The sequence below is a fragment of the Rhinolophus ferrumequinum genome, chromosome 8 (assembly GCF_004115265.2).
Source record: "Rhinolophus ferrumequinum isolate MPI-CBG mRhiFer1 chromosome 8, mRhiFer1_v1.p, whole genome shotgun sequence".
Taxonomy (NCBI): Eukaryota; Metazoa; Chordata; class Mammalia; order Chiroptera; family Rhinolophidae; genus Rhinolophus; species Rhinolophus ferrumequinum.
This window is the reverse complement of record NC_046291.1, coordinates 18,734,123-18,757,791: the sequence shown is the minus strand read 5'-3', so window position 1 is coordinate 18,757,791 and position 23,669 is coordinate 18,734,123. Positions and strand designations below refer to the sequence as shown.

The 23,669-nt window shown below is 37.2% G+C and overlaps 1 protein-coding gene across 3 annotated transcripts; it reads right to left on the bottom strand.

The window, feature by feature from the left end:
- Window positions 1–966: 966 nt before the first annotated feature.
- On the bottom strand, window positions 967–23,626 carry PECR (peroxisomal trans-2-enoyl-CoA reductase). Of its 3 annotated transcripts, none has more exons than XM_033112638.1 (8): window positions 23,419–23,626; window positions 19,944–20,077; window positions 19,455–19,596; window positions 14,281–14,362; window positions 8,495–8,591; window positions 6,546–6,656; window positions 3,114–3,225; window positions 967–1,599 (listed from the first exon to the last, which is right to left on the bottom strand). In XM_033112638.1, exons 1-8 carry the CDS (start codon window positions 23,540–23,542, stop codon window positions 1,514–1,516), a joined length of 888 nt encoding a protein of 295 aa, XP_032968529.1. In that variant the 5' UTR covers window positions 23,543–23,626; the 3' UTR covers window positions 967–1,513. The 3 variants fall into 3 exon arrangements, with proteins under 3 accessions (XP_032968529.1, XP_032968528.1, XP_032968530.1); XM_033112637.1 differs by having other exon boundaries at window positions 1,050–1,599; window positions 19,431–19,596; XM_033112639.1 differs by lacking the exons at window positions 967–1,599; window positions 3,114–3,225; window positions 6,546–6,656 and adding an exon at window positions 6,868–7,089 and having other exon boundaries at window positions 19,431–19,596.
- Between the last annotated feature and the right edge of the window lie 43 nt (window positions 23,627–23,669).

Sequence of the window (23,669 nt, the reverse complement as noted above, 5' to 3'; positions counted from 1 at the left end):
ATCAGGTCCAATGTCCAGCAACTCAGACGACAGGAGCTGTCTGCAAGAGGGACTTCAGAATCCCACTGCATCCCCTAAAAAATCCAGATAGTTCATTGATGAGTTCAGCAACACATACTCCCAAAACCAAAGAGAAAGAAGTGATTTCACTGGATGTGAAGGAACTCTCCAGTGAGGCTGTTGGCACAGGCCGAGTTTCTCCAAGGGTGATCCTAAACACCAGCGTCGGAATCCTTAAGGATGCTTATTGGAACTCCAGATTCCTAGATCCTACTTGAGAGCTTCTGAATTGTAAACTCTGGGGTGGGAGCCCCAGAATCTGCCGTTTTATCAGGTTCCCAAGCAGGACGGGACTAGGGTGGGGCTTCGTGTGCAGCACTTAAGGACAGACTCACTCCTGGGGCAGAACCTACCCTTACACAATCCTGAGAGTGAGCAGGTCCTTAAATGCTGCTCCCCAGGCCCCTCACCTCCCTCACCCTCATCTGGCCTTGCTCCTGAGGCTTGAGCATTCTGAGGCAGAGTTTCGGACTGAACTGTGTCCCCTCCAAAATGCGAACATTGAAGTCCTAACTCCCAGGATCTCAGAAGGTGACTGTATTTGAAGATAGGGCCTTTAAAGACGTAATTAAGATTAAATGAGGTCATTAATTCAACATGACCGGCCTCTTCATAAGAGGAGGAGATTAGGCCACTGACACAGAGGGAAGACCAAAAGAGAAGCCAAAAAGAGAGGCCTCAGAATGAAATCAACCCTGCTGACAGCTTGGTCTCAGACTTCTAGTCTCTAGAACTATGAGAAAAGAAATTTCTGTTGCTTAAGCCACCAAGTGTGTGGTATTTGTTATGAGAGCTCCAGCAAATTAATGCACACACCAAGTTTGAGAACAAAAGGAAAAACAACATGGGGAAAAGGGAATACTTTGGATAAGAAATCAAGACACAAATCAAGGACTGCAAAAAATATATTATACATAACTTTATTTTCCTTTTGAATTAAGAGATTTCATACAAATTTGACTTCTTGAGCAAAGCAAACCACACACCAATAATTACCATAGAGCTTTATTGATCCAAAAGTACTTGCCAGGTAAAATGAATCACTGTATAACTCTGGTTGCCAGAATCATAACGATGCCACAATTGAGATTTATTGCCCACCTTTACAATTAAATAGTAAAATCTTCTGGGAGATCATGATACTCAGTTATTAATTTGAAATTATTTCACTTTTCAAATACCTTTCTTAGAAATAAAAAGTATAATCCTAAAGTATGTTAATTTCCATTCCTAAAATTTTTTTTTTTAAAACACAAGCTAAAGGTCATTAGTTGGGACTTAAAAATGCATGTATTTCAAGAATAGCTTTTGCATAGTCAAAACTGATAACATTAAAAAAGCACCAGACGATTTTTCCCCATAAATTATAAGCTCCTATAAAGTATACAAGACTGAAGGCATTCTCAAGACTGAAGGCATTTGGGGACACAGGACACCGCCTTCTTTCCTTAGGTTAGAGCTTGGCTTCACACTTTAAGGAGTCTTTCATCCTTTTGACAACAGTAAGGTCCCCTGTTCCCTTGGGCCAGTTGTCATGATCTGTTAAGTAAGTGAAAACCTCACGTCACATGCAAATCTATTAACCTCAGAAGTCCTTCTAGTTTCCACCAATCCCTCGTCTTATTTACCCTGGTTCACCCCTTTTCTTAAAAAGAAAAAAAGCAATTATTAGGACAAATGGCATAGGTTTTGAGAAAATCCTGGATTTGAATCCCAGCTCTGCCACTTACTAGCTTTTCTGAATTTGGAGAAGCTACTCCTTCTGAACCTTGGTTTTCTCATCTATTCAAGGGGATCACAGTATCTATCTTTTAAAGTTGTGAGAATTTAAATGTGACACTCTATGTACAGTGTTTGGCATACTGTAGACATTCAATAAATATTACTTCCTTAATAATACTGATGATTTTAACACAACATGCTTACTTTGTACCAGGCACATCTAGTTGCCTCCCCAGCATCCAATCCCCCATCTCCTCTTTCCAATAGGCTGTTGGCACCTAGGATTCCCTGCAGCTCTGGGTAAGCGACCCCATTTAGACCACTGACTGATGACTGACTGATCTAAGTCAATCAGTGCACTCCACTCCTCTGGTTATTGGTTGAGCATGGACATTTGCATAAGCTGGTCCAAAGCAGAGTAGATCTCAGAATTTCGTTAGAAATGCTGAAAGTCATCCTCCTCCCCTGCCACCGCCTCCCTCTCTGTCCAGCTGGATGTGAACAAAGAAGCATAGGTTTAGGAGTGGCAGGTCACCATCCTGCAACCAGGACAGTCAGTCTTAAGACAAAGCCAACATCATAGAAGCGAAAACAGAGGTAAAAGAAAAACAAGTCTTTGATGAGATCATGGAGGTGCTGAGTCAAGTCTCACCTGCTTTTCAGTTATGGGAGTCAACAAATTCCTTTATGGCTTAAGCCAATTTGAGTTGTATCTGAAAGCATCTCGTATCTGACCCAGGGCTTCAAATGTGCATTATCTAATTTAATGCTCCCAACAGATTACCAAATAAATACTATTAAGTGACCCCACTTGATAGACAGAAAAATGGAGGTGTGCAGAAATTAATTTTCCCAAGATCATACAGCTAAACAGGGTATAGCCAGCTTTCCGTCCGAGGCATGCTCACTCCAAGGCTGACAATCTTAAAGAAAACACTAGAAGGCAAGGCTGAATATTCCCACTCACAATTTCAGGGAGTATATTCTGAAAAAATAAATGTGGCTGCTTTCCCTAAAAGCTCAAAAAATGTTTTTTGTACTGATAAAAATAGTGCTAGAAATACAAAAGAAAATCATTTCACTGGAGGATGGGAGAAGCAGTCACCTAGGGTTTCTTTCCCTTAATAAAGTTCTATAGTAAAGATATTTCAGTATTTTCTGTGACTAGGAACATTTCCTTTGAAAATCATATCATGAATACAAACATTTTGCACATTTTGATGTTCTATTAAGAGAAAACCCTTATCTTTTAAGTAACTACTTAAGACATTTTGGAAATGTGAACATGAAAAGGCATAAAGTTAGTGACTACTCATTTCTTCACAGCTCACCTGGTATGTCATACATGTGACTATACAGAGATTGGCCGCCATCCACATCCACTAACTGTCCGGTGATAAAGGAAGCTGCTGGACACAGCAGGAAGCATACCAAGGGGGAGACCTGTAAATGGAAGCACACACATGCATACAGAAAAGGAGGCACACCCCAGTTTGGGCTGCTTCCCATTCCTGCGTAAACACCTCTCAGAGCACATGACTACTACGTGAATCCTCCGGTGTGCTGCGCCATAATCTGACAGCACATAGACAACTGCCTTTTTCTATTTGAGTATCATGAAAATCAGGCAAGAGATTAGGGTGAAGACAACGTGCTTAGTTTATGCTAAACACTGTCAAAGGATGGGGCCACCCACCACCCAGTATTATTGTGTACAGAATGAAGGAATCTTTATGTATCTCTTTCCCCCAAATGAGGAGATGTTGCATTGCCCAGCTCCTAATACAATATTTGCCCACAGACTAGGCACCATCAAATAATACTGAATTTAATTGAACCTATCTGCTAGGTAAAACACATATAAATATTCAATGCTTGCTTTAACTTTTGGAGTTCAACATGGAGCTAAACTGAACTAATGAAATTCTGATAATTTAAAGACTTAACAAAGGTCATGGTTACTTGGGTGAGAGAGTTGTAGTTTGGCTGGATTTGGAAAGGAGCTTATTGGAGTGAATCTTCCTAACTGGTTAACTTTCAGAATTGAAGGTAGTTTTCATCAAATAGGTAACAAAACAAGTTCACATGGTGTGTTGTCATATCTACGTATGATGGTTGTCTCAAGGAAAAGGATGTGTGGTTGAGTTGCAATATGAACTAGACACTTTTTCCATGAAACACCATTTTTTTTTAGTTGAAAGACTGACTAACAAAGTACAGTTATTCATACTTGAATATTGGGCATTTTTCAAAAATGAACACAGTGAGACTGGCACTTCAAAGGAAACAAGTGACAGTATTTGTTGTCAATGATAACATTTGAACTTTCAAGTGAAAATTAGAATTTTGGAAAACTTGTACTTGTCACTATGAGTCTGACAATTTTCTATTACTTTAAGATTTTTATGAAGAGATGTGTGGTGATGTTAACTAACGTAATCTTTTGATATTTTATGTCAACACTTAGAATTGTGTGTCAACATCTAGAAGATCAGAAATACTCAGTGAACCAATATTTTCCAAAAGACCAATGCCTGATGTTACAAAATCATCTATAGGCGAAAGACCCAGAAAAAGTGCAAGAAAAACCAATGGATTTTAATGTAACAGGGTACAAAAATTTCACTGACATGGTTCCAGGTTCCACACTGGAACTAATCTTTAAAAAATTGCTACTTGTTGACTATTAATGAAGAAATATCTACAATAATCAGAAAAGGCTATTAAAATGCTCCTCCCTTTCTAACTGTACATCTGCATGAAGCTAGATTTTCTTCATATGCTTAACCAAAACTACATATTGCAGCGGATTGAATGAAGCAGCAAATATGAACATCCAGCTGTATTCCATTAAGCCATACATTAAAGACATTTGTAAAAATGTAAAACAAATGTAAAAAACTATTTTCTTTCATTTTTGAAAAATGTAGCAATTTTTCACCAAAAATACTACTTATTTTAACACATAATGCCTATATTGCTATTATTTTAAATAAATTGATAAACATTTCTCAAATTTCACAATTTCAATTTCTAATACATTAAATATAGATATTATTCACATACACAAAAGGAGTGTTCTGTCCAAAATAAAAATTTAATTCTATAATTCCGTTGATTAAAATCCTTTAAAACCCCTCTTAGTTTTCAGAATAAATATCTAAATATCTTGCTTAAAATGGCTCATCAAATGTTTGATTTAACATTTAATAAATCATTTTCATAAAATTTAATTTGCAAATCTGTTTTAGTTCAAGAATTCCATTTCTAGAAAGTTATTCCCTCACACAAGAGTACATGACTATGTTCAAGGATGTTCACTGCAGAATTACTGCAATATCAAAAAATATAAATAGGGGGCAGCCAGTTAGCTCAGTTGGTTAGAGCGTGGTTCTAATAACACCAAGGTTGCTGGTTCGATCCCCACATGGGCCACTGTGAGCTGCCCCCTCCTTAAAAAAAAAAAAAAAAAAAAAAAAAATATATATATATATATATATATATATATATATATATATATATTCTAAATGTGCAACAACAGGGTATATTAAATATATTATGGCATATCCATAGCAAGTTGCAGAAAACTTGCTACTTTTTCTTATTTTTGTAAGAAAAAATCAATAAATATAGATATTTTTGTGGGTGCATAATAAATTTCTAGAAAGATATACATCAAACTGATAATGAAAGCTAGTTCTAGGAATTAAAACACATTTGTTTCAAGAGTTTTATGGTTTTCATATTTAGCACTTTAATATATCTGAAAATTATTTTGTATGTGATATGAGATAGGGGGTCTAATTCATTTCTAGATGAACAGCCAATTGCTGCAGGATTTTTGCTGAATGGTCTCTTCTTTCCTCACAATCTGACATGCTTCTTGTATTCTATAAACTCCCATATATACATGATACTGATACAAGAGTCCATTCTATTGCACTTATTTTAATCTATTCCAGCACCAGATGTTGTAAATAAGTATAGCTTTATAGTATGTTTTGATATCAGGAAGGTCAAATCCCCCCCATTATTCTCATTCAACACATTTTTTGGCTGTTTTTACATAAATATTTTTCTAGACAAACTTTAGAATAAATGTGTTAAATTTCAAAAATATATTAAATTTATACATTAGTGAAACTTGATTTTAATAAAATCGATTCTCTCCATTGAGGAATTTGACATGTCTCTATTCTGGTCTTTTGGGGTTTTTTTTTTGTGTGTTTTTTTCTGTTCTTCAGTAATAAATTTTTTTTCATTTAGAGCTAAGTTTACTCCAGGTGGTATTTTAGTTTTTATTATTACTGTGGAAAAGATATCCTTTTTTAAAATTACATTTTAAGACTGATACAGCTAACATTTAAGAAAGCTACTGATTCTTACATCCTTCAATCTGGCCACCCTATGGAAATCGTGTATGGAACTCCAGAGAGTCATAATTGTGTGACTTACTTAGGGTCCTGTGTACCAACGTGTGTCATGGGATAAAACAACGGAGCTTAAAAGTGAAATGAAACAACAAAAACATGCTGCTCTTAATTCACACTGCATCTACTCCTGAATCAAGACTGCCGTGAGTATTCAAAGCACAACCAGGGTATTTGCCAAGGGCCAGAAAGCCCAAGGAAATGATTGGTGGCAATGGGAGCAATCACCACTTCTGTGAGCCAACCACTCTATGTAAAGAGGACAAAATAAGGTCATCAATTTCCAAAGTATAAAACAAAGTAATTCTAATTAATGTTAGAAATATATATTACCTCCTCAGGAACTCCAAGTCTTTTAGCTGGGATTCTCTGACAGCTCCTTGCAAATAATTCTTCTGCCAAATGACCATAGTTGTCAAAAGCAGTCTGGGAATAAATGACTCCCTATGTTTAAAAACAAAACAGGACCAAAACAAAGCACACAAAATTAAAATTTAATTGTAAAGACATCAAGGCAATCTATCAACCGATACCCAAAATTACGTGGTTTCAGTTTAATAGAAAATTTCTTATTTCTAATATTAATTTCTCTCAATATTATCAAAGAAATATAGTCAACCACCATTACAAATGGATTATCTGAATGCTCATTTTGTGACCTTCCCTTCCTTCAGAACCAGCCAAGCCCTGGATTTTTTTCGTAAAAGACTTGGTTTCTGAAAGCATAAATATACGAGTAGATCAGTGAGGCACTTAACTGGGAACAATGGGACAGGAGAGTTATTTTATCTTCCACTAGGCTTCTCTGTTGTACAATACAGGACTGGACTATGATTATGTGAGACTTAGAAAATGCAGCATTTTCAGGGCTTGTCAACTACAGGGAAATCACAAATAAAACATAAATAAAACATTTGAATCCAACATAAATAAACGAAAATTGTTCACTGGCTTTCAAGGGTTTATAAAGCCAAGAAAATGACTCAAAAACTGTAACACAGGATAAAGCTATTTTAATTAGCTCAAAACTACAGGAAGTTATGGGGAGGAGGAAAGGAAACAGGATGCATGGAAGTAAGATGAGGAAATTTGTCGGGATGACTTACTCCAAATGATACTGGGATGATATATGGGTTTCTAATTAAACAATCTTCTAGAAGTACTATGGTTCAGACATTAAACCTAAAAATATCTCAGGAGGACAAATACAACTTTAGTGATTGCTTGTAACACTAACATACCACTAAAGTTTTCAAGACAGGCACTTTGGGAGGCCAGTATTCCAAGGTATCAACATTAAGAACGGAACTACATTTCATTTATCCTATAAATACCTGAGTGTAACATGGGCATGGTAATGTCAGCTATGAAGGACTGAAGAGAAATGAAGTTTCTGGCTAGGAGCCTGCAATTTGTTAGAGATGAGATTTTCTACTAATGTCAACAAGTTAGTTTATGCTTCGTTCCCACTGAATAGCACGGGTAACAATAGCTATAGATTATATAGACGGATCTATAGATGATATCCACAGATGTTATAGAGTTTCAGATCAAGGGATGATTACTATCTTAGCAATGAGCAGGAAACATCACTGAGAAGTGGATTTGTACTGAGTTTTGCAGGATGAGTGAGATGTTTCATTTAATGTCTCTCAGTACATGGCCAATATGCAATATTCAAGAAAGCTCAAGCTGTATCTTACTTCACACAAAAATGATAGTTTTTGAAGTTAATCATATTGTGATTTTTTCCCCCCACCACTTACATTACGTTTCAGAGAATTTTTCTCTTGACTTTTAATTGATCTTTAACTGGGAGTTCCTTCCTATAACTTTGACTTTAAGTTTCTCTCTCTCCTAATACAGAAAGGATTACTGATATACCAAGAAATAACAAACAAAATGATCCAGAAAAATTCATTCTTTAAAGCAGAGGTTCTCAACATTCACTGTGCATTTGAATTTCCTGGGTGGCTTTTAAAAAGACCGATGCCTGGATTATGTAGTTTGGATTCAAGATTATACATCACTATTTTTTAAACATCTGATAATTCTCTAAGATACAGCCTGGATTGAGAATCATTGCCTTAATTTTTAACCTTCTTGACAATCCAATCAAAGAATATTTGTAAATCAAAGGCTACTTCCTTCTGATTTTAGCCACTTTTAAAAGCCAATCTTTTGTAGTATACACATATGTTAAAAAAATACCTCTGTTAAAAACACAAAATAAGCAGAAGAGCACAATTTGTCAACAGCTTTCAAATAGAACGTTTACGTACAGGGGCGACACAGTTGATCCTTACTCCACTGCTGGCCCATTCCAAAGCTAAGGTTTTGGTGAGGTTGTAAACACCTTCTCTGGCAGCGCCACTATGCCTTTAAAAGACAAAATATAAACATTATAATCAGAGTCTATTGAGTAGTCCTCTCATTCACTAGACCGACAGGTGACATACCAATGACTTGTCAGAGCCCCACAACCATCTTCTTGACATGAGGTTGTCTTTTTGAGTCTCTGGACAATGGGAAAGAAGTAGGCCCTTCCGTAGTAAAGCCAAACCACAGTGACCTGATGGTCACACAGATCTCACATTGTGTAGTCCTCCAGCTCACATCAGCGTAAGAGAACCATTGTGAAGGACTTTTCTCTTATGGAGAAAAACAAACCAATTGGTCATTTCGAGGGTTACAAGGGTGGTTGTTTTTTAAATCAATTTTAGCTAATAAGGGATAGGAAATTCATACATCAGGCTAGAAACAGTTTCTATACAGTTTCTAGATGTACCAACATTTAAATAAATTTTAATATATTTCCAGACAAGAGGTTGAAAATGGGTAGGTCTGCATCCGTGTGGGGGTCTACAGAAGGTACAGATACGTTATGGCTTAGACTTTCTAACGACAAGATCGTCAAGACCAAGTATGTAAGATCTGAGGGTGTACCTGCTTCTCACCAGAGAGTACCTCCTGAGACCAACCTCCCTGAAGAAAACCCAGGTCAGTTCCAGCGTCAGCTGCAGCAGCCCTGCTGGGACCCCAGGCAGAAGCCACTGCTCCATCTCTTGGAATTACCTGAGTGACCCCATCACCGTCAAATGTGGCCACAATTCTGTTGCTTTGGCACCAAAAAGTTCTAGTGGATCTACAGGACAGGTTCCCTTGCCCTGTCTGTCACCACCAGTGCTAGGAGGGGCCTTTCTGGAGCGACACTCAACTGAGAAGGATGACTGAAAGATGACCAACCTCCTCCATACACCACTGGGAGCAAGAGGCAGAGGCAGGAACTGACATGCTTATGTAGGACGTACAATCACATCCTGGCCCTTTTCTGTGAGCAGGACCTCGAGATGTTTGCCCACTTGCACTCAGCCCGACGACCAGGGCAACCGCAGGAGGTCCTGCCTTTCCAGAGAAGGCGCCACAGTTACACAGAGCCCCTGGAGAAGCCAGAGGCAGTCAATCAGAAACCAGGAACCACCCAAGAGAGACAACCACTAGAACTGAGAGAGGTAGGAAAACAGAGACAGAAATTACTCTCTGAATTTGGGCACCTGAACCAGTTTGTAGACCATGAGCTCGAGGCAGGGTAAGGGTAGCAGAGAATGCCACCCCAAAATATGACTCTAGAAGTTTAGGACATTTCACTCCCAGATAGGCCATTTTGACGTGTCGATTATTTTGAGCTGTTGGCACTTGAAAAACAGCAAATGCAGGGAGAGGCTTTCTCTGAACTCCCCTTTTCTGCCAGAAGACAGATCCTCCAAAAGGAACTCCATTGTCATAAATCCTCTCCCCCAAGAGTTTCACCAACTATGAAAGATTAATTCTTGTCACAGGAGAGGAAACTAAAAGTCGACGCCACTCCCAAACTTTGTCACAAACTATCATACCTCCCATCTCTTCTTCCAAGGGCCCACTCATCTTTCCTAAAAAGCATCCACTCCCTTCTACAAGGCCTACATCTCCCCTCCCCTTTCCTAATTAAGATGGTATTTAAGTCTGATTTCTAAGCTACCTCAGGGAATTACTCATGTTCCCTGGGTATCTCCCATGTATCCCATGAATAAACTTCTGCTTGTTTTCCTCTTGTTAACCTGTCTTTTAGTTCAGGGGTCTCAGCTAAGAACTCAGAGGGTAGAGGGAAAATTCTTTTTCCTCCCCTACACGGTTCTCCCAAGGTTTGCCAGAGAAAAGGGAAGTTCGATAGAAACTCAATGCAAATATAACAGCATTTTCAAACTACATTGTTACACTCAAAGATCCACGAAAGGAGGCAGAGAAGAGTGTGATGTCAAGAGCACCAGCAACAGGTGTGAAAGCTTGAAAGCCCCAGCGCGCTATGCCTTGAAGTCTTCCTCCTTCATAGTATTCAGCTCGGCAGGAAATTGAAAGAAGTGACTCTGGATCCCAAATCAGCACATCCTAATCTGCTTGTCTCTGGGATTAAAAAAAAAAAAAAAAGTCTGTAACCTTTATGAAGAAAAAGCAGAGTTCATCTGACTCCAAAGAGATTTACGGCGTATCCAGTAGTCCTGGGTGCTGAAGGATTTGATTCTGGCTGGCACAGATGGATGACCAGCCTGAGTGGGCCATGGAGGGTTCATAAAGACTTCATTCTCACGAAGGCAAAGGGACCCTGTCAGAGGGTGGAATGGTGACTATAGAAGCTGTGGAATGACAACCATGTTGAATGAGGCACTGTTCCACTTATTCTTCTTCGACAGGAAAAGCCCAGAGGGACTGGCATTTATCTGGACTATGATCCAGATATAGGTAAGATGTCATCTTACTATTTGAATGACAGGTCTCACATTCACTCATTTCCTGATAAACTTTCTGAAGTACTAATGTGATTTAGTATCAGATGTGATTTAAAACCTCTTACAATCTGTGCAAGAACAGATTATGAAAGATACACTGCCCTTAGGGTTGTCACATTGCTTCATTTTCTTCGTGTAAGTTATAAACAGGAGGCAGAATCATGTGCAACTCTCAGTGAATTCAGCACTAACAAAATTTTAAAATGCTCCTACAATGTATACACATAAATGAAATCATATGGTACGTGCTCTTTTCTTCTTTTTTAAAATATATATGTATATATTGGGGGGGGGAATATTGGGGAACAGTGTGTTTCTCCAGGGCCCATCAGCTCCAAGTTGTTGTTCTCCCATCTAGTTGTGGAGGGCGCAGCTCAGCTCTAAGTCCAGTCGCTGTTTTTTTTCAATCTTAGTTGCAGGGGGCGCAGCCCGCCATCCCATGTGAGAATTGAACCAGCAATCTTGCTGTTGAGAGCTCGCGCTCTAACCAGCTGACCCATCCAGCCACCTCTCTGGAAGCTCAGCGGCAAGTTGTTGCCTTCAATCTAGTTGTGGAGGGCGCAGCTCACTGACCCATGTGGGCATCGAACTGGCAACCCTGTTGTTCAGAGCTTGCGCTGTAACCAACTGAGCCATACAGCCACCATGGTATATGCTCTTTTCCACCTGGCTTCTTTCACTCAGAACAATTATCTAAGATTCATCCATGTTGTTGCATGAATCAATAGTTCATTCCTTTTTATTTTTGAGTACTAGTCCATTATATAGATATATTACAAATGTTTATTCATTCACCCATTCATGGGCATTTGGGCCACAAAAAATTATCTGTCCATGGGAGATGTGAGTTGCTTTTTGGCTCACCTCTTCCCCTTGTAATTGCTGACAATGACTTAAAAGATCAGCAGGTCAGTCTAAACTCCCTTGCATAGACTGTAATGGAAAATAGACTAGCCTCAGGTGAAATTAAGAAAAAAATGATCAAAACCCCCATAGAAAAATGTGCTGAGATAGTAATATAGTTCAAACACATACAAAAAAAAAAAAAAAAAGATACCCAGATAGTCCTTCAACAAATGAAAAGATGCTCCACTGAGAATACCACTTCTTGCCCCTCAGAGTTGTCCAGAAATTGAAATACCCATTTTGGGTAAGGCTGTGGGGAACTAGCACTCTCATACGTTGCAGGTAGCAGTGTAAAATGGAAAGAAATTTAGAAACCTAACGGTATGCATTTAACCCTTCACTCAGCAACCCAACCTTCAGATGTACCCTGAAGATATACCTCCACAAATATGAAATAGATATTTACAATGTTATTCATTGCAGATTATTTGTAATACCGTGTTTCCCCCAAAATAAAACTGGGTCTTATATTAAGTTTTGCTCCACAATACGCATTAGGGCATATGTTCAGGGGATGTCCTCCTGAAAAATCATGCTAGGGATTATTTTCCAGTTTGGTTTCATTTTCGGGGAAACACAGTAGCAAAATGTGGAAACAATACAAATTTCTTTTAAATTTGAGACAATGTACTCATATTCATTTGAAACAATGAATTTGAAAAGAAATCCAAAGTCCATACCAAAAAATTTAATACGATGAAGGGATAGTTGTAGTAAAAGTCTTAATGGAAGAATATCAACTAATAAATAGAGAATTCTGAAATAAAAAAAAATCAACATTTTCTCACCCTCAATGTAATAAAGATCAACAATGTTTGCTAAAATCATCATGGCAAAGAGAATATTCACATAGTGGCAAAATATCACCCTACAGATTACACATTACTTAATAATTACACAGGAATTAAGATCACCATTTTAATTAGTTAACAGGTGATTTCTGGGATGAGAGGGTATAGAGGATTTGACTTTCTACCTTATACAGTTATATATATATATATATATATATATATATATATATATATATACACTATCATGCATTGTTGTTATTACACTAAGGTAGGTTCATTTCATTAAAATCAAGATTCTATGTTGGAAAATAAAAATAAAACTTTCTTTAATTTAAAAAAATGAAAGGAATCAGAACTTATAAAAGATACTAAAGAAATGAGCAAAAGTAATCTTTTTAAACTAGACTTTTTAACTGCTAAACATATGGTTTTCAAGTAGCTCCCCGGCATATTATTTTTCTACCTGGTCTACTTGGATGAACTTTTAGACTATTATGAAAGAATCTATCGATCCAGCAAGCTACATTAGTTCACTGATTTCCTTTCTTTAAAAAAAAAAAAAAGTTTGCTTGTAAAAATCTATCAAAATCAGAATAAGAGTCAAGCATGTCAGACTTCATTATGGAGTAACAATTTAGCAGTTCTGCTTAAAATTTAGTAGGCATATTCAAGATATTCAAATCTAAATTAACATAGGTTAGTTTCATTTCCACACCTTAGCAAAAAAGATGTCTCCAAACAATGATGTAACATTGGACTAGAACCCTGGATTAGGGTTCTCAGATAAAATACAGACCATTCAGCTAAATTTTCATTTCAGATCATGAAAAAAAATTTACCATAAGAATGTCCCATGCAATATTTGGGACATATTTGTAATAAAAAAAATTATTAAATGGAGTATCCTGTTTGTTTGCTTTTCTTTTCTTGGTAAATATGGCAACGATAATATGAATGGGAATGTTTTAGAAGTACATTTTTAAAGATCAAATAAAGGGAAGTGGTAAGTATTGAGATCACAACTCATAAAGGATTAATGATCTAGATTTAAGGCATTTTCCCTATCCTACTCCCCCTATTCAGAGGACAAAACCCAAAGACAATTGTTAAAATCAAAAGCAAAGGGAGACAAGCCTTGAAAGTTCCCCAGCAGAAAAAAAAAAGTTAGTCATGCAAATGAAGCTTAACTTAGCTTATTTTGCAAGGCTAACTTAACCTGGATCATCTATTGCTTATGCCCCTTGAAATTATAGGCAAACTTAAACTGTTTTCCCAGGTGTATGAGGTAACCACAGAAAAATTGAATACTATAAACAATAACTGTGCAGAATAAATAGTCACTTCGATCTCACTATATAAACTGCTTTATAACAATATAATACTCCCAAACCTCATTCCATGTTTTGGCTTAAGTGCTCCCGATTTGCAAATTGTCTTTTTGGTATGTGCACAATAAAATTGTACTCAATACTACTTCAGTGATTTCCTGGTTTTACTGGCTATTTCTGAACCTTTGACATATAGGAAAAAATGTATTAAAATGCTTACGCAGCCCCTGGAAATCCATTTTTAGTACTCATAATGATATTGACAATAGATCCTCCATGCTCTTTCATCCAGGAGTTGTAAACTGCAGGAAACAAACAAATGAAAATCATACTTAAAGTGTCCTGACCCTATTTGATATATTTTAAATTTTAATTTATGTTTCTTCTTACAAAAAGCCTGATTGAGGTACAATTTACATACTATAAAATTCATCCACTTTGTGTACAATTTATTGATTTTTAATAAATATACAGAATTGTGCAACCATCATCACAATCCAGTTTTAGAACATTTCCATCACCTCAAAAAGTTCCTTTGTGCCTATTTGCAGCCTAACCTATCCCACAGCAAACACTCATTTACTTTCTATTTATTTGCCTCTTTTGAACATTTCACATATGTAGATGAAATAACACAATATGTGGTCTTTTATGTATGGCTTCTTAGAACATTTGTGAGGTTTATCCACGTTGTAACACTTATCAATAGTTACTTTGTATTGCTGAATAGTATTCCATGTATAGATATGCCACATTTTATTTATTCATTCACCAGCTGATGAACATTTAGATTGTTTCCACTTTTGAGTGGTTATGAACATAAGTCTTTATATAGAAACAAGTTTTTATTTCTCTTGGGTAGATACCTACGGTTGGTATACAGGGTTATACGGTAACTCGTTTTAGCTTTTTAGGAAACTGCCAAACTGTTTTCCAACGTGTCTCCACAGTTTTACATTCCTACCAGAAATGCATGAGGATTCCAGTTTCTCCACACTATTATTGTCTGACTTTTTGATTATAGCCATTCTAGTAGGTATGAAATGGTATCTCACTTAAGTTTTGATTTGCATATCCTTAATGACGAATGAAAGGTGCTGAGCACCATCTGATGTGCTTATTAGGCATTCATATATCTTCTCTGGTGAAATATCTATTAAATCTTTTGCCAATTCTTTCATTGGGTTGTTTTCTTATTATTGAATTATGTAAGTTCTTTGTATTCTGGCTACAACACCTTTTTCACATATGTGATCTGGGAATTTTTTCTCCCAGTCTGTGACTTATCTTCTCATTTTCTTAATGGTGTCTTTTGAAGCACAAATGTGTCTAATTTTAAGTCTAGTTTATCAATTTTACATTTTATGGATGGTATTGTTGGTGGTATATCTTAGGACTTTGCCTAACCTAAGTCAGAAAGATTTTCTCCTTTGTTTGCTTCTAAAAGTTTTATAATTTTACTTTGTGTATTTAGGTCCATGATCCATTTCGGACTTTTGGTTAACTTTTATTTATGGTGTGAGGTAAGGGTCATTTTGCAAGTGGATATTCAACTGTCGTAGTCCATTTGTTGAAAAAAACTATCATTTCCCCATAGAATTGCGTTAGCACCTTTGACAGAAATCAATTGACCATAAATATAAGGGTTTATCTCTGGACTCTGAAATCTGTTCCTTTATCTATACATCTATCCTTATGCCAGTACCACAGTGTTTTCAAACCAAGAAGTAGCTTTGAAATCAAGAAGTATAAATCCTCCAACTTTCTTCATTTGTAAAATTGTTTTGGATATCCTGGGTCCTTTGCATTTCCACATATATTGTAGGACCAGCTTGTCAATTTTTGCAAAAAATTGATAGGGATTGCATTGAACCTACAGATCAATTTGGGAAGAAATGCCATTTTAACAATATTGAGTCTTCCAATTCATAAGCATAGAATGTCTTTCCATTTATTTAGATCTTCTTTCATTTCTCTCAATAGTGTTTTGTAGTTTTTAGCATATAAGTCTTACACTTCTTTGTTAACTTCATTCTTAAATATTTTATCATTTTTGAAGCCCAATTTGACATATAGGCATCCATTCTAGTCATACAAATGAAGACAAGGCTAGAGATATACCTCAAGACTCTCTTCAACAGAAATCTAATTTTTAGAATGTAAAGACCAGAGAACAATTCAATACTATTAGAAAATTAAGCAAAAATAAATATGCTTTCCTGTGAGTTCTTACCAATTCTTAACATATGGCAGTAAAAAAAAAGGAGTAAAACCACTAGAAAAGAAGACATGAAATACATTTTAAATCTAAGATAACTTTTTCACATTGCTGAAGTTGCAATGTCTTCCAATTGGTGGCAGCTTGCAATTACAAATAGTACTGTTTTACTTTGTTAACAATATATAAACTAATGATGTATTTCACGATTGACTATACATTGACTCAATGAAATACAGTAGTTATTTTTAGACAACATCATTGTATAGCTAGAAAACCCGAAACACTAATTTGACATATTATTAAATAAAGCCACAAATCATTAGATAAAGCTACAAGATCAATTTGAAAAAATAATTCATCTATAAACCAACAATAATCCAGTTTGGTAAATTATTGGATGGGAAAAAAGCCCATTCAAAAGAGCAATAACCATAAAAAAATATCTAGGTGTAACCCTTATAAAAAAATATGAGATCTCCATGACAAAAACCACGAAGCTTTGCCGAAAGATATAAAAGATAAATTCATTAATGAAAAGACAAATTCAAAGACAAATGCAAAGATAAATTCATTAATGAAAGATATAAAAGATAAATTCATTAATGAATAAATTCATTAATTAATTCATTAATTAAATTCATTAATGTCATCATGGGAAGACAATATTTGAACATGTTAATTATTTCCAAAGTATTAAAAAGTTTAACACAATTCCAATCAAACTCCCCAGAATTTCTGAGAGAGAAACTTGAATATCAAATTCATCTGAAAGAATAAATGGTTATAAATCACCAAGAAATGTGTGGAAATGAAAATAAATAAAGCAGTGTGTGCCACATCAAATATTTTAAAAATCTGCAAAATGATTTGACCCTAGCAGAAGAAAGGAGAATAAGTTTATTTAAATTACCTTAGATATTCTGCTTCTGCTTAAATACTACTATACATTTTACAGTGCAATTATCTTTGTGTTTCTCCCTTAACATTTTCCAGGGCTATTATGGCGATACTTCTTCAAGATATTTGGGATAGTCATCAGATGCCAGTCACAAGTCCAGGTGGTTGTTACCTGGGCTTCTGAGTGGCTATAAATCCGAGGTTCCCATAACTATAACCTCCTCCTTGGATTCCACTAATGTGCTACAGCGGCTCACAGAACTCAGGAAACCAGTTTACTCACTAGATTACCAGTTTATTACAAAGAATAAAATTACCAGTTTATTACTAGATTACCAGTTTATTAAAGGCTATGAATCAATAGCCAGATGAAGAGATACACAGGACAAAGTCCTAAGCAAAGGAGCTCTGTCCTCACAGAGTTCGGGGCCCAGCACTGCGGCCTGTGAAGTGTTTTGGTTCCTCGACCTGGAAGCTCGCTCGCTGAACCCCATCCTTTTGGGTTTTTGTGGGTGCCCCATTACATTGGCATGACTGATTAAAGCATTGGTCACTGCTGACTGATGCAACTTCCAGCCCCTCCCGCCTCCCCAGAAATCAGGGGGCGGGACTGAAAGTTCCAACCTTCTACTATTCATAGTTGGTTCCCTGGCAACCAGCATCACCGCCATCTTTAAGGGATTTCCAAAAGTCACTTGATTAACATAAATTCAGTTGTGGTTGATAAGGGTTTATTATGAATAACCAGACACCCATTTCACCTTTATGGCCCTGAAGTGATTTCAAGAACTAAGGACAAGAGACCAAATATAACAAAAGATGCTCCCATTGCTTTTACTGCTCAGGAAAGTCCAAGGGTTTGGGGAGCTGTGAGCCAGGAACCTCGGATAGAAGGTGTATTTACAAATCACAACATCATAGTCCCTCACGATTATGGAACTACCGTAATATCCCTAGACTACCTACCTAGACTTTTTATGTGAAGGACAAATAAACTGTTGGGGAGGAGGGAGTAACTTCCCTCTACCTTCCTAGATTCTTCCAGCTGGTCTAATTAAATCTACATGAGAACAATTAAGAAGAGAAAATAAGCAATTTGAATTATATATATAGGTATGGAAACCCCACAGACATGAGAGAGTCAGAGACCCCACATGAGAGGTTCTGAGAAAAAGTTAAAAAGAGGTATATATGGCACTCTGAGCTAAGGAAGAGGTAAGGTGCCCTGGGGCTTCAGAGGGGAGGAAAGTCACTGAAGGATAAGAAGAGTATATGCATATGTTCAGTAATTAGATGTTTGCCCTGCCCTGTAGACAGGTCATAAAAAGGAATCTCTGGTAATAACTCTGATTATGGCTAAGGCCCCCAATTTAGATTCTTCTAGGTAGTTAAGGAAGGGGTAGATGTTTCCCCTGAATTTGCAAGGTCTTCATTGCCTTCAGCTCAAAATAATCCACATGTCAAAGTAGCACATCTTAGGGACACTGTTCTCAACCCTTTCATTATTTTATTTAAAGTGTTGTGTTTTTTTTTCTGGGTCTCTACACTGGAGCAGCCAATCCTGTATCACAACGAATACAGAGCTTTGTATTGCTAGTTAAATTCAAATGAAGCTCGGGAATGTCTGCAAGAGCTTTGACTTAGAGATACTAAGAATATAAAGTGTATCTCACGTTGGGCTAAAGATCCTTTGGGTCAGAATTATACTCGTTCTACATTTTGCATCATGAAAATATCTTGGACAGTTTGAAAGGAAACCCTTGTGTTACCCAACCTCAGGGGTTTAATATTTACACATTATGTGAAACATAACCTTTAATCCAAAAACTATGTATACATCCTAATTAGTAGTTAGAAAAAACGTGGATTCTGGTATTCTCCCGAAAGACTTGACTGAATAAATTAACAGTCCCCTATAACAGATTTAATAGATTCATTTCTTAAAAACAAAGTAAGCGAGTGAGTTTAATTTCATGACAAACTTTGTAGCTATACCTGTGTACAGATCCTTAATCATTGTCTCATGTTAAATTCCTAGAAATAAAATCATAAGATCAAAAGATATCCATATTTTATGAATATTGCCAAGTTACCATCCAGAAATGCAGTGATTTACATTCCTATGTCGTATGTGAGTAAATCAGTAAATGTTGACGCCATGGAATTTCTGAGCCCCTAACAACTTCTTTTTCAGAATTCTCTATGATCATTAAACAGACACCCTGACTTCTGAGGTTACTGATCACACTTGCCTGCTTTGCACATGTAGAAGGTGCCTGACAGGTTGGTTTCAATCACAGCATGCCATCCCTTTGAAGTGATATGCTCAGCAGGAGACATGAACTGGCCTCCTCCATTGTTTACCAAGAAATTGATCTTCCCATAAATATCTAAGGTGGATTTGATCAAATTATTCACCTAAAGAAAGACATCAAAAGCAAACTGGTTAATAACCTAATCTGCTCCTTGGACCGATGGCTAGCTCTAGGATAATAACAGAGTTTACAATCTCTCACTGTCCATGGCAACTCTAGGTACCACAGTAGCCCCAGATTATAAAGCTAAATTTGTAATTTTGCTTCCATTCCTCTCCTTCTCCTTAGGTGACTTAATCAATCATTAGACTACTCTCTTTCACAGGCTATGCTTCTCATGAACCTCATGTGAGACAGCTACCAAAGGAAAACCTGCAGCACAGTCCGGTTTAGGAACGACTACTATAAATTAAAATGAATGAATAAGTGATAGAGATATATTTGCATTACCTCCTCTTCTTTACGGATATTGCATTGTATGGGAGTGACTTGAGACTGGCTGTTGGCAGGCAGGCTGGCCTTCAGTTCATCGGCAGCAGATTTCAATCTATCAAATTTACGGGAGGCAATGACCACATTACAGCCTGAAGAGAAAACAGCCAAGTAAGTAATTTGCTTTCACTGGTTATCCAAATTCCACAAATAATAATGTTTAGCACATATTGCATGTGTTCTAGTAAAAACAGATGAATTATGATTCCTGCTTTTGGTCAAGATGGAGGAAATAGGAACTGTTTCTTTTGCGGGGAGGGTCGGGGGTTGTAATGCAAATGCCTGACTTAACCTGTGATTGTCTAGGCATCTACTTCATAGATGGCTATCTTCAGTAAACACAGTGCCACACAGGAGAGATAAAGAGCCAGGTCACCTCCACCTACTGAGGCTCCTCTGTTTTAGAGATCTTGGCTGATTTTTCGATAACTATTTGCGCTACTTGTTTTTTCGCTTCCTCTGCTTTAAATTCACACTCCTATATGTTAAACTCACCAATAAAGCGTGAGTCTGTCAAACTTCAGGCCCTCACCCTCTACCCCAATAAACGCAGAACCCCAGGCCCCATGTTCTCTCTCTACCCCGTCCTCACATTGTGGCCTCAAGTGTGCTATGTAATTTCCAGGTCCTGTAAGCAATAAACCCCCTTTTTTTTCCTCCAAAGTTTCCTGATGGTTATTCCTGAAGAGCATCTTGAAATCATAGTAAGAACCACAAAGGCCGGTCCAACCTCAACATTGGTTATTGATGGGCTGAGATGATAACAAGCCTAGTCACCAGCGCAAGAGAAAGTACTGTCTTGCCTCACAATTTCCACTTGCATTTCCCACTTTCATTTTAACCACCGTCCCTAACTTCTGCTATAGGCAAAGAAAGAGAGTGATTAACGTGAGCACAAAGAAAAGAAACTGACTTGAATTCAACTTGAATGACCTTAGGTATTCCCTGATGGAATCAGGACTCCCAGTCGAACAGCACATGTCCAACAAAGAGGGCTTCAATCCTGTTCACTAGATCCTACTCTCATGAGGGCTTTCAGCATCCTCTCAGAAAAAAAGAACAGTCAAGATCATTTGGATATGTAAGACAACACAACGATCAGCATTTTTAAAAGCATGTCTGAAAATTCAACTTGTAATTCGCACCAAAAGATAGTTGACTTTTCCCTGGCAACAGAATTGGCTAACATTTTATTTCATTGTATTTGCCCAACTTGAGCGTCTATAATAATTTTCAGAAAGTAGCCATTAATTCTGGCATAAAAAAAAAAGGTTAGAAAGTCATAGTAAAAATTATTTGTATATTATTTCGCTGAAGGAAATCCATTTCTAATACACCTTCATTACATATGTGGGTTTTTCTAAGTATATGAAATGTTTTTAGAAAGGCACTCCGCCTCTTTCATTGCAATCTCAAAGGGATCCATGGCTTCCAAAAGATTAGAAGACACTGTCCTAATGTTTCATTCTATCCTAATAAAAATAGTCCGCCACTGTGCCCCGGTTCTGACATGTAGTGTTTGGGCAGTGCAAACTTACCAAATTGGAAGAAAGGTCAAAACCCACAAAGGGTTGTGCAAGGTTGAACCAGAATCCAACAAATCCGTAGGAAGCCTAGTCTCTGACCTTCACATAAAATGATAACTGATTCTATTTTTCCCATGGATTTTCCAGAAAGGGCATAGAGTTTGGTGTGGAGTGGAGCGGGCAATAAAGGTGATGAGGCTATACCAGGGCCAGATTAAGAAATGCTAATTTTCCTTTTTTCTTATTAAAAAAGATATGTATTTTCATTGTTTTCAACATACTTTGTTTTTTTCAGTTCATACTATGTGCCTGGCATTAGAAATACAGTCATAAACAAAGGCAACTTACACGTTCACACAAAAAATTGAAAAATGAAGACAATTTAACCCCTTATAATTCAAATCATTTCCAGAAAAAGTAGTTGCTGTTAACAAAGCTATAAACCTCCAGTCTTTTTCTGCATATATACTGTAGTTTTCATTAATAATCATATTAGAATGCTGTATTTTTTTAGAATCCTACTTTTTTCAATTAAAAGGTATGTATTTCTCTACAGTCTTCAGTAGCAAGATGTTTAAATAGCAACACAATATTTCATTGTTATTGATTTAACTATTTCCTTTATAATGAATATTTAGTTAATTTCAAATGCTTCACTACTCAATACTATCTTTGTATACACATCTGTGCTTGTCTCTAATTACCTCCTTAAAATAAATTACTGAGATGAGAATTACGAGGTCATAGAGCATGAATATTTTTAACATTTTGGGTTCCTTTTTTTTCAAATTGCCCTCTAGAAAGCTTGGAATTATTTACATCCTTGCCTACCTTCTCTCAATCCCTCATCAATACTTTCATTTTCTTCAATGTTTTAAAATTTTGTTATAAAAACAATGGCATCTTATTATTGTTTTATTTTGCATTTTATTGCCAATAAAAGTGATTTTTTCTCATATGCTTATTGCTTATTTTTAATTCTTCATTTGTTATGCTTTGTCCATATCATTAAAGCCCATTTTTCTATCAGTGTGTTAGAACTTTTCCTTATTTGTTTGTTAGAGCTCTTTATATATCTGTTGTATATTGCAAATGTTTTTCTTCATGTGCCTTTAAAATATCCTTTTATTGTTTTTTAATTCAATGACAATATACATCTTCATATGGGTACATGTTATCTATTCTCCCCTTCGTGGTTTCTTTCCTTGTTTATGTGCTTACAAAGTCCTCCTTTCACTCAAGTTATGGTAAATATTATAAGTGACGAAAGAAGATTATATGATGGGAGCCTCTAATGTGTTACAAGCTTTACCAGTTAAATGAACTCTTCCCGTGTTTTCTAAACACTCATTAGGCCATCTATATAGAAGGGTAATTCCACATGGTTAATTCCATAGCATGTTTCCACAGGTCTCCTTATTCCCTACCCGGGGCGCTAATACCCTATTTCCCCGAAAATAAGACCTAGCCGGACAGTCAGCTCTAATGCGTCTTTTGGAGGAAAAATTAATATGAGACCCGGTATTATATTATATTATACCTGGTCTTATATTACATTATATAAGACCCGGTCTTATATTATGTAAGATCGGGTCTTATATTATAGTTAAATAAGACCAGGTCTTCTACTAATTTTTGCTCCTAAAGACGCATTAGAGCTGACTGTCCGGCTAGGTCTTATTTTCGGGGAAACAGGGTAGTGGTTCATCGCCCAACACTTCTCCACAATTTTTTAGAACTCGCCTCTCTCCCCCGCGGTTTCAATCTCGCCCACATCTACACCTCTGCAACTCCAGACTCTCCCAGCCTCGCGTAGTGCTCCCTGGCTCCCGACCCCAGGTAATGCCAGCCGTGTCTCTACGGACCTCTAGCTCTGGGTCCCCTGGCCCAGGGGCCTGCTCACGTACCCAAATGCAGGAGTTCGCTCACAATGGCCTTTCCGATGCCCGTGCCCCCGCCCGTGACGATGGCCACTTGATTCTGTAGCAAGCCCGCGGCCAAGCAGCTCTTGCCCTTGGCCCAAGAGTTCATGGTTGTCAGCGTCTGACTGCCTGCGGGGCAAAGCAACTTCCGTCAACACGACTCCCTGGGATCTTCGCGGTGGGCAAGCCTCAGAGCCCACGTGACCGCCGGGCCCCGCCCCCGCCCCCCGTTCCCC

What these genes read in the sequence shown, in the direction of transcription:
- PECR (XM_033112637.1), bottom strand. Translation starts at nt 23,542, where the DNA reads ATGAACTCTTGGGCCAAGGGCAAGAGCTGCTTGGCCGCGGGCTTGCTA. An exon ending in ATATCCGTAAAGAAGAGGAG is followed by an intron (nt 19,597 to 19,943) that starts GTAATGCAAATA and finishes GTCTTTCTTTAG; the next exon opens with GTGAATAATTTGATCAAATC. An exon ending in TCACATGTATGACATACCAG is followed by an intron (nt 1,600 to 3,113) that starts GTGAGCTGTGAA and finishes CTTACTTAACAG; the next exon opens with ATCATGACAACTGGCCCAAG.